The sequence below is a fragment of the Cynocephalus volans genome, chromosome 6 (assembly GCF_027409185.1).
Source record: "Cynocephalus volans isolate mCynVol1 chromosome 6, mCynVol1.pri, whole genome shotgun sequence".
Taxonomy (NCBI): Eukaryota; Metazoa; Chordata; class Mammalia; order Dermoptera; family Cynocephalidae; genus Cynocephalus; species Cynocephalus volans.
The window spans coordinates 7,355,380-7,368,960 of record NC_084465.1 but is presented as its reverse complement, the minus strand read 5'-3'; the positions used below and the strand labels follow the sequence as shown (position 1 = coordinate 7,368,960).

Genomic DNA, 13,581 nt, shown 5'->3' with positions numbered 1-13,581 from the left:
GATGACCTCCTGCTGGATGGCCAGCAGAACGGGCCCTGAATGTGTCTTGGCTGGTGTCTGTCATCTTACTCCAGGAACACCTTCCCCCCGCAGTGCATGGGGTAACACATGCTGTGATCCACTGAGCAAACGAGAAACTGGGGCTCTCAGACCCCAGCCAAACCTGTTTCCTGAGGCCCTGAGCCCATCATGCCCCAAAGGGCCCTCTGGGGCACAGCAGCCCATGCAGTGGCGTCCACACGGGGCAGGGCTCTGGAGCTGGCCGAGGAAAACGGGGCTCGAGTCCCCCCTCGGGCACCCACCAGCTGGGTAAATGTGGGCAAGGCCTTAGTCTTTCCAAGTCAGCCTCTCCCTCCTGTAAAGTGATGGAGAGGAATGGCAGGAGGACCACCTGTGATAAGGCAAACTGTGAAGCACAGTCACCACGAGTGTGCCTGTTTGTGCTGCAGGGCAACGGCTGTCACCCCACCCCAGCTTTGCTCACTCACAGCTCAAGGACTTTGCTCCCCACCGCCCACTTCTGGGGGTCCACCTCTGGGGGTGGGGAGGCCATGAGCTTCCCGATGCCTGTCTGCACCCCACAATGTCCCCTCTGCCACAGCAGGGCTGGAGGACTCCCAACCCTCCCAGAGGCCACCTCAAGCCACCTCTTCTTGGTCCCCACTTCCTCTGGCCCTGACAGCACCGCCATCCTCTATGACCCCTCCCAGCCTGGCATCCTATTATTCTAAGGCTTTTCACAGAATGGGAGACTGAGGCCCAGAGCCTGGAAGTAATTCGCCCAAGGTCACACAGCAAGTCTATAACCAAGCTGGAAACTGCTCCCAAGTCACCTGACTCCCAGTATAGGCCTCCTGCAGCACAACACAATGCCCACCTCATTCATTCATTCACCCATTCATTCAGCAAACATATACTGGGGTCCAACTACATGCTAGACACGTAGACACCACAGAGAACGAAACAGTCAGGCTGCTCTCTGCTCTCGTGGAGCTTACAACCTAGTGGTGTAGATGGCCACACAACCTCGCCAGCACTGTGACAAGGGGACGGTGGGCCAAGGGGAAGACACTGCCTGAGCTTTAAGGTGCTTCTGGTCAGTAGACAGAACCAGTGACCAGAAAAGAGAGGGGTTTATGTGAGGCCAACCACAGTTCACAGAATAGAGATCATTATGGGCCCCTAGACTAAGGACAAGGAAGGGAACTCAGGGAGACAGCGGCTTACTGGAGCCTCTCCCATACTCATCACCCGCCCCAGGTGTCCTTCCTCCCCTCCGCTCCTGGCCCTGAGTCCCATGGCCCTCCTTCCCATGTCAGGGAGGGATTTCCATTAAACTCCCTCAAACTAAAGGCTAAATACTTTCCGAGTTCCTGCCTGTGTTTGGGGGATGGGGGGGCCAGGAGAGAGAATGTGTTTTTAAAGAAAAAGGATAATTCTCAACCCAAGTAAGTCCTCTAATGGATGCACTTCAGGCACCCTGGGGGAAACGTTTAAGCGTGAAAGGGCTTTCTTGGAACCTCTCAATCACACCAGGCAGGAAGCCGCCTGGGGCAGAAACGAGGCAGAGAGTCTGACCCCCTCTCTCACCCCCAAACTGGCCCTTTGCTGCCCCCTGCCCCCCTCCCCAGAGCCCAAGGCCACCATCAGACTCTGCTCCCATCCCAGACAGCTCTGTGCAAATATTTACACAGCTCCTCTCGGGGGGCTACAGAAGACACAACAGCAAGGAGCCGCCCTCTCGACACTCTCCAGACCCCAGGGTGGGCAAGGGTAGACAACACCCCTCCATCACGTCATGCCTGCCTCGCTCCAGGGGTGGGACTGGGACAGAAAACTTCCCCCTCCACCAGCAGACCAGGGCACCCTGCCCCAGCTCAGGAATGACCCCCCTGGAGCCCTTCCAAGCCTCCAGCACCTCAGATCCAGCTGGGGAAGGGAAATCTCACAGGCAAAGTCAGGGTGGGGAGAGGCAGTGGGCCCTGACACAGGGTCCGAGACCCGAGACGGAACCTCAAGCCCCCACACCTGCACCTGGCAGCGCCGTGGATGCACTCACCTGTCCCTGTCTCCAAACTGCACCAGGCCCTGGCTGAAAGGATAGGAATATCCCTGTCCCCAAAATGAAGGGAGCTCCCTGGATGGCTTCAGCCCCACGGGAAAAGTGCTCCCTCATGTCTAAGCTCATCCCCCGAGATCATTCTGGTCAGCTTCCCCTCTCAAGGAGACAAAATACACCTGGCCCCAACCTCTGTCCCATCTGCCCTCCCAGCCTCAAGGCTTCCCACTGCCAGGAACAGCTTCCTTCATCACCAACCCAGACTGATGAGGGAGGGACCTGGGGGCCTGACAGGATGGGGGAGAGTGGGTGTCTGAGCTTGGGGAGGGGTCAGCCATGAAGAAGGAGGAGTGTGGCAGTGACAGAGCAGGGTGTCTGATTTAAGGGGACACGGAGGGATGGGGAAGGTGAGGAAGAGGGCAGAAGAGATGGCCTGGGCTGTGGAGGATGGGGAGGCCCGGAGGACTGAGGCTGGTACCAGCAGTGCCTGCATAGCACCTGGGAGGCTGGGATCTGAGTCCAGGACAGTAGCCCAGTGAGTATGGGGCCACCTCTGGGGTCTGGGGACAGAGCACACTGGGGAGCAGGCCTGGGCCACATGTCCCCATCCCTCCCCCCAGCCACAGCGTCAGCTGTTGCAGTGGGGGGCCCTCTGACCCTGTTGCCATGACAACCGGCCTGCAGCTGGAGTGGAGAAGCCAATAGACTCTTCTCCAAAGACACCCCCATCCCCACCCACGCACAGGCTCCCGGGGACATGGGGACATGGAGATCAGGCAAGTCAAAGGTATGGGGAACCACGCTGAGCCTTCAAGATAGAGGCCCAGGGGACAGGGGACACTGGGAGAGATGGAGAGAGGCAAGGAGGAAGGCTCAGGGTTGCTAAAGGACAGGAAGAAGAGACACAGATATGGGGGAAGGGGACAGAGAGTCGGCCAGGCAGGCAGATACAAAGCCACCAGGCACGCAGGCAGGAGACAAAGGCAGGGGGGCCTGAGATGTGAGGAGGGAGAGGAGCTGAGAGGATGGGCACAGCAGACAGGCAGCGCTGGGCAGGCGGGAGCAGAGGTGGAGACAAAGAGCAGAGAGAATGCAAGGGACGAAGAGGGGACCTCAAGGGGGCTGGTAGAGGAGGAGCCACAGGCCCTCATGGCTATGTGGGAGCACAGGTGTGTACCCAGCCAGCACCTGACTACCCCAGGTGCTACCCCAGGGCCCTGGGGGAACCTTACAACCTGCCAGGCCCACACTACTGGGCTCTGCTCCCAATTCCATCTTAGTCCTGGGCCTGGCTTTAAGGGGCATCGGCACAGGGCCAGTGAATCCCAGGCACCCCGTGTCTCTCCCTCCAGCCCACAATCCCCAAGTCTAGCCTCCCCACCTCCTAGCAGTCCCAGCAACTAAATAATGGGGCTGTCTGGCTCCAGGCCCTGATACTGCACAGAGCTGGGCTAGAGGCAGGACACAGCACAGCTGTCCACGGTGGCGCCTGCCAGCAGAAGGCCCCTCCTTCTTCCTACCACCCCACCTCCCTGGGGCTGCAGCCCATGGACCCACTCCCCTGGGGCTGGCCCAGGCAGAGACCCTGAGAAAGGCAGGACAGAAACAAGAGGGGACACTGGCATACCTCACCTCTGCTTCCTTACTTGGCCCACCCCCAAACATGTGCACGCACACACAGCCAGGGTCAGGATGTGGGGATCACATAAGGGACTGAGGGGAGGCTGAGGAACATCCTAGGCCTACAGTGGCAGGATAAGTGTGGGCCCAGGTGGCCAAGGCCAGCCTGTTAGCCAACAGGAGATATCTGATCCCCCACGGAAACTAGGTGAGAGCAGAGAGAGGGCAGACAGCGATGGCTGGCACAGGGTTTTCTCGGTCGCAGCCCCATTTGGAGTAGTAACCTGGAGAGGGAAAAGAGCTTGAACTTGGGCCAGGGACCCGGGTTCTAGTCCCACTCCCTCCACTGATTCACTCGTAACCAGACCTCTGCTTCTCAGTTTCTCCATTTGTAACGCGAGTGGACTGGATTAGGTGATCCTCCAGGTCACCAAGATTCCACTCCTCTGCAGAAGGGGTTCTATGGCCGTCCTCTCCCAAAGGAGCCGATCCAGAAAAGGACGGAGGGCCAGCTGCACCTTAGAGGGCCCCACACATACCAAAGCCAAAGACAGAAGCACTCGGACCCCTGCTGCCAAGGGGCCAAATCCCCCAGCACAAGTAACATCCATGTGGAACTGGCAGTGTTTACAGGGTAAAACCCTGTTGCAGACAATCTTTAAAAAGCTCAGCACCTTTGTGTGATTCCCAAGTAAGGCACATTATCCCAGAAGTAGAAACAGGCTCAGAAAAGTCAACCAACTCATCCAATAGTATCAGTGGTTTGCAAACTTTTAACATAAAATTTCACATAAAATAACCCCACCCCACTGCCTTCAGGGTTTGCATCTAGTCTCACAGCCCCTGCCTGCAAGCCAGAACCGGGATTTGCTGTGAGCAAACCCTCTTTCATAGGGCGCAATGACCGTGTCCCCTCCAGTGCATCTGGTGATGCCAAACTGTGCATGCCTGCAAAAGCAGCAGGAGGCAGAGTATGCTCACTGTCCATAGCAGACAAGCTACCTGAGGACAGGAACTTCATCTGTCCTGCAGACTGCTCCATCTCCAAGAGCCTTCCACCCTGCCTGGTTCACAGGGGTTCAGTAAATGCTTATCAACACACACTGCAGGGTTTGGGCAGTCCAGCAGCACGTTTTGGAGCTGACTCTTCAGCCCTCTGACGCCCATGGGCCCCACCCCCACCCCCTAGCCCTGCTACACTGCCCTCCAAGAGCAGGGTGGTGTGGGAGAAGGGTGATGTGGGAGCAGCCCCGCCCCGGGTCCTGTTTATCTGCTCTCCGGAAGCCCAGAGCAGCTGGGCTGCGAGGCAGTGGCTGAGCAGAGACACCTGGCGCAGGGGTACAGGAGGGGGTGGCGGGTGGGGCGCTCAGCAGATGAGACAAAGGGAACTGAGGTTGTGGGGAGAGGCACGCACCTCCCCTAGATGTAGTTGAAGTACAGAAGAAAAAGGGGGCAGGAAATGGGAAGCCAGGGTCCTGCAGCCCTCCCGGACTTCACCATCCCTGATATCTTCCCAAAGCAGTGACCTGGCAGGGACTGCCCTAGGGTAGCTAGAGGCCTAGAGCCAGAGGGCAGTGCCCAGTCCCCAGCCTGACCTATTACTTCCATCCCTGCATGCGCCTGCCATTCCGGCCCTGTCAAAATTCCAGCCCACCTAACTCAACATGCCCACAGCTGCCCTGGGAGCAAGGAACCAGAGGCCCCCGGCCCACAGCCTAGCAGGCACTTGGCCACCCAGAAAATCATCCCACAAGTGAGAGAGGTGAATAGACCCAGACTGCACCTCCCACTTGGCTCAACTTAGGTCACGACCCCACGGAACCCTCCCGGGTTCCCGCCACTCTCCAGCCGCCCCCACTCCACCGTCCCCGCTCCCACTGGAACATCCCTATCCCACCCCTGCGCCTGCCCCTACCCCTACCTACCCCACCCTGACCCCTACCCCTACTCCACCCCACCTCTACCCCGCCCACTTCGTGCTGGCCCCGCCCCCTCGCCCTGGCCCCGCCTACCATCTTTCCGGTAAAAGGCGATCTCCACTTTGCGCTCCTCCGCGCCCAGCAGGGCCTGCGCTATTTGCGCCGCGGCGCGGCGCTGCGTGCGCGGCCCGTGCAGGAAGTCGCAGGTGCAGGGCCGCTGCATCACCTCGGCCCGCGAGTAGCCGCACAGCTCGCAGAAGCCGTCGTTGCAGTAGATGACGGCGCAGTTCTCCACCCGAGCGTTGGCGATGATGAACTTGCGGCCTGGGGGGCGGGGATGAGCGGGCACGTGAGCTGGGACCCCCGCTTCTAGGGCTCCCAGCTCTCCCCCCCATTCTCCTGTCACACACAGCCGCCTGGGGACTCCCCGCCGCAGGGAGGACAGCAGGGACCGGGGTCCCCAGCAGGGGGCGAACGCAGCTGTGCCCCGACACAGGTGCCTCGGCTGGGCAAGGCCGGCGGCGCGCCCCCACCCCCGCCCGGCCCGCGGGCTGGCTGCGTGGCTTCCCCCGGGCAGGCTGCCAGCCGCCCGCTGCCCCCCTCCGCTGCCCGGGGCCGAGGCCAGCCGGGGCGGGTGTCAGCAACGCGTGTCAGCAGCCGCGGCGGAGGGATAAACACTGGGCCTGGAGAGGGAGCCTGGGAAGGGCTAGAGATGGCGGCCAGCCTTCCCTTTGCACCCGCTTCTCTGGCTTCCTCCTCTTGATCCCTGCTCTCTAGGCTGGGGGGCGCTCCCTCGGCCACTCCTTACCCCGAGGCTCCCTAGGAAATCACTCCCCCAAGTATCTGCGGACCCTGCCAGGTCAGTACCTCCTGGGACCCCTCCAAGGGCAGCCAGGGGCTGGGGAGTGGGTGCACCAGAGAGGCTGGGGAGAGCATCACGTTGAGCACCTGCGATGCTTGTATCTCATTTGATACTCTGACAGCCTCTTAAAGGAGGTGCCCTTATCCTCGTTTTATAGGTGAAGAAACTGAAGCTTAAGAGAAGTTCGGCACCGTGCCCAAATCTTGCAGCCTATAAATGACAGAGCCGGCTTTGAACCTGGGTCTGGCAGAAAGCAGAGGAATAACCTGAGGGTCACGGGCAGAGGCCCAAGGTCATAGGGAACAAGAAAAGGGGCCCAAGACACTGGCCTACTTGTAAGAAAACAGACCCAGGAAAGGAGACCTTCCGCAGGGGTGGGAGGCAATCCTCCCTCTGGCCCCAGCAGGGAGAAGACCCGTTCTAGCGAAGCTTGGCTCACCCACCCCACGCCTGCCCCAGGAGCCAGGCTGGCGGGTGAGCAGCAGGCAGGCAGCAGCTCAGCTGTGCCAGGCAAGATGCTCCGGGATAAGAGCTTTTTATAAACACTAGTTTCCGGCCACTTTGGCCTTTAATGCTTTCGGTAGCAATTGGAACTCTCCCCCTCCCCTGCCCAGTAGGCACAGCCCTCAGGCTGCAGCCCCAGAGAACCCCATGGGCAAGGCAGGCTGCTGCAGTGGGGGCACCCTGAGGCAGGCCCGGGCCATCAGGATCTGGCCTCCTCCCTGCCCTCCTTGGCCGTCCCTTCTTCTTGCCTCCAGGAGTTTTTGGAGTTGGGTTCATCTCTAGGTCAGTTCCCAAGGACCCCCAGTACTCCCAGGCAGCCATCAGCACCAGGAATCGGGACTTCCTGTCACATGAAAAGACCCCCTAACTCTGCCTCAGCCCAGGGCAGTTCAGAGCAGCAGCCACACACACACCAGCTTCATAGAAGAAAAACCACCTCTTGTCCGCACTCCCAGGCCTGGGAGAGAAGAGCGAGTTTCTTCGAAGGCAAGCCCCACCCCCACCCCCCTCGCTGAGATCCTGGAATACCACGACAGAAGGGACCTTAAAGGCCCCTTTGGCCTGCCCTCTCCTTCACAGATGTGGAAATGGAGACCCAGAGAGAGAAGAGTCACTCAAGGTCACATGGCAGTCAGTGATAGAGGTGGGGCCAGAAGCCAGGCCCCCCAAATCCCAGCTCAGTTTCTTCCTTGTACCTACACAGCCTCCGGAGCTGGTGGGAAGAAAAGCCCCTGGGTCCACCCCCGCCCCTCGCCTCTCGGCCCTCCACCAATGTCACTGCCTCCACCCCTCAGGATCATCCTGTTCCTGCACTTCAGACAAAGCTGCCCATCCAGCTGACCCCTCCCTCCCCCCACCACAGTTACAAGCACACGTTGTCCTGCGCTCACAGGGTGTTATGGGCAAGGAATGTCATCCTCTCCCCACTCCCAGAGCCCTTGGCAGTCACACCCACTGTGGCACATGCAGCCTTGGGGACAGGGATACAATGCCAAGAGGGGCAAACGCCCACACCCAGAACATTTACCTAGCCTAGACACTTCTGGAAGCCTCCCCTGACAGGCCAGGACTAGAGGTGCTGTAGTTCCCCAAGGAGATTGGGGGACAGTGCCCAGGGCAGGAAAATCCACAACATGGGGGCACCACAGTGACCCTGTTACCCTCAAAGCCTGGCTTCAAACCCCAGGACACCCTCTCACCAAAGGACCCACAGTCTTGTAGACTTTTTTAAAGACATCTCCCCACTGCCCATGCAGGGTCACACGCAGGTGACACACGGGCTCAGGGTCACATACACGCCATCCATACACTCGAGCAGATTAGGCACTGAGCCGACATCCTCAGCTTTCAGTCTCTTACATATAACACAGTCAAGACGGACACACGTGCAGTACTCTTAGAGTCCCCAGGTTTGGGTCATATACATTCTCATGTCCTTGCACACACACAGCCCATCCACATCCAGGCACCCAGAGTTGGGGACACCTGCACACTCCCATCCCACCTCCTTTCCCTGCACACTCCCAAAGCCTGAGCTGAACCTGCCCCAAACCCCCAACACCAGACCCCTTGGTCCCATGCCCACGGCCCCCCAGTACCAAGCCTCGCCCCCCACCCCCACCCCCGCGGCCCCCGGCCAGCGCTTCCGGGCCCACCAGCCCCCATTGACTCGCACTTGGCGATGCACACGGCCCGGGCACGCCCCCCCATCCACACTCAGAAGCACTCGGCCCGCCCCCTGAGCCCCCTCCCCGCCCAGCCCCCTCCCCCACTCACTCTGGCCCTCAAACTTGCGGATGATGGTGTCCAGGAAGGTGTTCTGCGGCGCGACGTGGCCCCTCCGCACCGGCATCCTGAGCCCATGGGCGGGCCGGGCGGGCCCCCACCCACCCCGGCCCGGCCCGGCCCGGCACTAGGCTTCGGGTGGCCCGGCCGGGCCGTTGTCCCCGCACCCCGCGGCCAAGCTGAGCACGGGCGGGGCTGGGACTGGACTGCGGGCGGGGGGTCCCCGCTTGCCTCCGGCTCCCGGCTGCTGGTTCCGGACCGCGGGCCCGGCCTGGAGCTGCCTGAGCTCGGGCCGCCCGGCCGCCCGCACACCTGTCTGCCGGCCCCCGCCGAGCCGCGGACCCCGCTCCTCCGCGTCCCCGCGCTGCGCTCCGTCGCCCGAGCGCCGGGCTCCCGGCTCCCGCCCGCCCGCCGCCGCCGCGCCGACAGCCGCTCCGGCGCCCGCGGCTCGGGCAGCGCCTGCGGCTCGGCCCGGCCGCGGAAGGGTTAATGCGGCGCGCGCCCCTCCGGCTCCGGCCCCCGCCTCCCGGCCCCCTCCCGCCCGCCGCGCGCCCGCAGCGCCGCCCTCTCCCCCCCACCCCGCGCGCCCGCCCTTCCCATTGGCTGAGCCGCGCCAGCGCTCCCCCCGCCCCAGCCCCCTGGCTCTGCCAAGGAGCCCCCGGGACTCGCGCGCCCCGCAGAGGGGGAAGGGACCCTTAGGCAGGGGGACCGTGAGGACAGGTGCGACGGCCGGCTTGGAGGCGGCCGGGGAGGGGAGAGATTCCGCCTCCACCCCAGATTGGGTCTGAGAAAGCTGATTTTAAGGGATGGGGCGGTCCCTTATGCCCTGGTCCCCCACCACGCCAAGAACCGGCTTGGTACACACAGCATGCGCTCAGTGCCTGCTGTGGGTGACAGGGGCGAGGCCTGGGCCCTGGTAAGACGAGCCCAGGGTCACAGGAGACCCGTAATTGGGAAGTGCAAGACCATCGGGCGGCCCCAGGCCAGCACAGGTTTGAGATAAGGGTGGGTGACACTTAGGAGGGGCACGCCCCCCCCAACATACACACACACAGCCCTCTCTGGGGTTATTCGGGGTTCTCCATGGGGGCTGCACAGAGAGGGACATTTTGACAGCAGTTGCGGCCTCCTAGCTGCAGGATCAAAGCAGGTTCCGGCCAGGGGATCCCCGTGTGCGAGCGGCCCGCCCTCCCCCTGCAGCGCGGGGACAGCCTGGAAGCCCAATCGGCGGGCTCCGGGTCCTGCGGCGGCCGCCGCGGCCCAGCCCCTCGGAAAAGCCTGGCCTAGCCGCGGGCCCCTCCCCCCGGCCAACTGGCTGGCTCCAGCTGCAGCTCCCTTATTTAGGCAAGGAGGCCTGAGGATGCTCCAGGGCAGGCAGGGTGTCCGCCCGCCGCTTGCCCACCGCCTGCCTGGGCTGCCTGAGGGTCTCCGGGGTGAGGTGTCCCCGGCCTGAGCAGCCAGGCAGGGCCCCGGGAAGGCCAGGGCTGGGAGGCCAGTGTTGACAGCTGAGTGGGCGGGCAGGCGGGGAGGAGTCGGCAGCTGAGCAGCCGGCCGTGGGTCCCCTCCCCTGCAGCCCGGATCAGAGACCTGTCTAGATGGATGGGGCCATGTGGGGGCTCCTGAGAGCTTGCAGCTGCCTCTGTCCTTGGAGCAAAGGGCTGGGTCTTGTCACCAGGGAGAACCATCAAGGGATGTGGGGGGAGGGGAGGAACAAACGGCAGAGAAGGAAGCCGGGCTGGAAGGAGGGAGGCAGAAGGAAGGTCGAGGTGAGACCACCCTACCCGGACTCTCACCTTCCACCGAGGAACAATAAGATGCAAACACTGGGACCAAATGGGGCCAGTGGCCAGCAGATGACACCCTTTTTTATTTGCTGGTGGGTGGGCAGTGACTCAGGGAGGCAGCCAGTGGGAGAGAAGGAGGAGGCTCCACCAGCGGATGCTAAAACAGTCCAGAGGCTCTCGCCTGTGCAGTCATCACTTAGACCCTCTCCACAGACAGCAGCTTTCTCACTCGCACCCCAAGATGCCCAGGGCCTTCCGTGGCACCGGCGTCCTCCCTCTGCTTTGTGACTTGACATCAGGTGCATCACCACATTGGGTTCTGGATGGAACCCAGTCTGCGGCTGGCCCAGCCCCACCCCTGCCCCACGGCCACCCCTGCTGCTGGGCGGCCTGCCCTAAGTCCAGGGTAGTTCACATGTGAGCAGAGTGCCCTTCCCTCCAGGTCAGGGGACTGAGAGAAAGCGAGCAAAAGACTGCAGCTGAAAATGGGCACGGGGAGTGGGAGAAGAGAAAGGGACATCTGGAGCCACCCCTTCTCTCCAGACCACGGGTGATGAAGAACCAGGCCCAAAAGGAAGGGGTCACTCATCTGACCTGGCCATCTATCCTCCCATGACTGGTACCCTGTTGCTGGACAGGCCTCTGCTCTTATCCCAAAGGGAAGACAAAGGAGTCAGAGGGACACTTAAGCCTCCCAAAATGAGAGGAGACCCAGCACAGAGTAGACATCCTGTGCACAGAGGCGAAAAGAGACCTGTTCCCTCAGGTTAAGGGGAGCCAGACACTTCCCCCCCACCACACCCACACACACACTCAGAAGTCACAGCTGAATGCAGATTTCTGACTTCCTTGGAGGCTCAGGGGACAGCCCGAAGGCGGTCCCACTGCGCCACCCCCGCAGTGAAGAACTGAGACGAAGGGAAGCTGTGAGGCGGGCAAGCTCTCCACAGGCGTCCTTCCTGGGGCAGCAAGTGCCAGGTACTAGGAGGCAAAGGTCAGCAGATGAACTGATAGAGAAACCTCCCCCAACCCACCAACTCCCCACCTCTGCTGCCACCAGATCTGGAACAAAGAGGAAAGTGCCCAACCTTGAAACCAAGAGCTGGGCTGTCCAGCATCTGAAACCTGCCCCGCCCCCACCTTGGGCTCCAAGAGCCATTTTCAGGGACCATTCTTGGGAACAACTCTCCCCCACCCTGCCTGTGACTGAAGGAAGGGAGAGGCTGTGTTTACAGTGAGACACATAGGCTCTTCCCAGCTCCCAGAAAGAGACAATTTAGGGAGAAAAGTCTGCAGAAAACATCCTGCCCACCCCACTCTCTGCTCCTGTTCAGCCCGAGGGAGTCGAGCCAGGACAGCCTAGGAGGAAGAAGAAATTGAAGCCTGCCCCTGCTGGTAGGCCCACAAGAAGCCAGCCAAGCAAGGCAGCCAAAATCAGGCCCAAGAGAGCGAGTGGCACTCACAGGGGACTGGGAAGCAGTTCAAAGCAGATGGGTGCAGGAGAGACACTTACTTACGGAGCAACGGTTCCTTGGAAACCCTGGGGAAGGACAGCAAGAGCAGGCCCTTGGTGTTTGAAGGGAAGCTCGGGCTGCATGGTGGGGCTTCACGTCTCTGTGCAACTGAGTCCTCAGCACAGAGATGCTTTCAGATATGAACTGGAGTTGGAAGAGATCAAAGAAACAGCATGCCTCCCCTCCACAAGTGGGTGCCCGGGGCTTATTGAAGGAAAGAAGGGAGGGGGAGGGGGAGGGAACGAGGGACTACCTCGAACCCGCAGCAAGGAACCAGGGCTCCTTCACTCACTGCCATCTGCAGCTCCACATGCAGCAATCCTGTCAACCCCTGGCCCATTCCAAGGTCTTCTTCTGCCAACCTGATACCCCCCAGTGGTGGGACATTTGCCCTGGCTTGCTGGTATCAAAAGCAGTAAGTAAAGCACAGGAGACTAAGAGGCAGGGAATTCAATTCTGGTTCTGCTACTAGTAACACAAACAAATGTTTACTAGGGATATTTGAGGTACTGGTCCCTCTTCCAGACACTGTGGGGGGACAAGAGGGATAAGCCAAGATCCCTCCTCCAGGGATTCATGGTCTAGCGAGGTTTGAGAGGGGCAGTGGGCAGACAGAAACTGTGCGGTCCGTGTTAAGTGCTGTGGGGTTACAGGGGGTTGTTGGTTAATTTCAGCTGGAAGAGTCTGGGATGGCCTTGCGAGAGGAGGAGGTTTCAGAGCATGGGGTAGAGCAGAAGCATTGCAGGTGGAAGGGACAATGTAAGCAAAGGTGTAGAGACTGGAGAATGGACATCAGGTCTCGGGACAAAACAGGTGTGGTGGCGGTGGAGCAGTAGGTTGGTGCTATTTGCAGAGGGCTGAGGAGTATAAATTTTATTCTGTATGCAAAGGGTACACACTGTACGGTTGAGGCAGCTGAGATGTGTTATCCACAAATACAGAAATTGTGTCGAGGGCCAGCCCGTGGCTCACTCAGGAGAGTGTGGTGCTGATAACCCCAAGACCACAGGTTTGGATTCCTATATAGGGATGGCCGGTTACCTCACTTGGGAGAGCGTGGTACTGACAACACCAAGTCAAGGGTTAAGATCCCCTTACCAGTCATCTTTTAAAAAAAAGAAAGAAATTGTGTCTGTCTGGAGCTGGCCAGTTAGCTCATTTGCTTGGAGTGCAGCCTTATAACACCAAAGTCACAGGTTCAGATCCCTGTACCAGCCAGCTGCCAAAAGAGAAAAAGAAATTGTGTCTATCTGTACAGATCCCAGCATATAGTAGGTATCCGATAAAGGTTTGTTGAGTTAGTGAAATGTGCATAATAGTTCAGAGAAACTGAGGCAAATATGAGGTGTTTTGGTAATCCATTACTGCATAACAGCCACCCCAAAACCCAATGGCTTAATCGTTTCTTTTGCTCATGGATCTGCAGTTTGGGCAGGCTCACACGTGCCTCTGCATTACCCCAGAGTAGGGACTGGAAGGCCCGTTCACACACATCTGGTGTTTGACACTGGCTGTCAGCTGGGACCTCAGCTAG

The 13,581-nt window shown here is 60.3% G+C and overlaps 1 protein-coding gene across 1 annotated transcript in view; it reads right to left on the bottom strand.

The window, feature by feature from the left end:
• KCNH2 (potassium voltage-gated channel subfamily H member 2) overlaps positions 1-8,816 on the bottom strand; it is a 32,060-nt gene extending 23,244 nt beyond the window's left edge. Inside the window, exons 1-2 of the mRNA XM_063099458.1 lie at positions 8,741-8,816; positions 5,692-5,922 (exon numbers count right to left, since the gene is read on the bottom strand). Of these exons, the coding sequence (XP_062955528.1) occupies positions 5,692-5,922; positions 8,741-8,816 (307 nt within the window). The remainder of the gene's footprint in view (positions 1-5,691; positions 5,923-8,740) is intronic.
• Between the last annotated feature and the right edge of the window lie 4,765 nt (positions 8,817-13,581).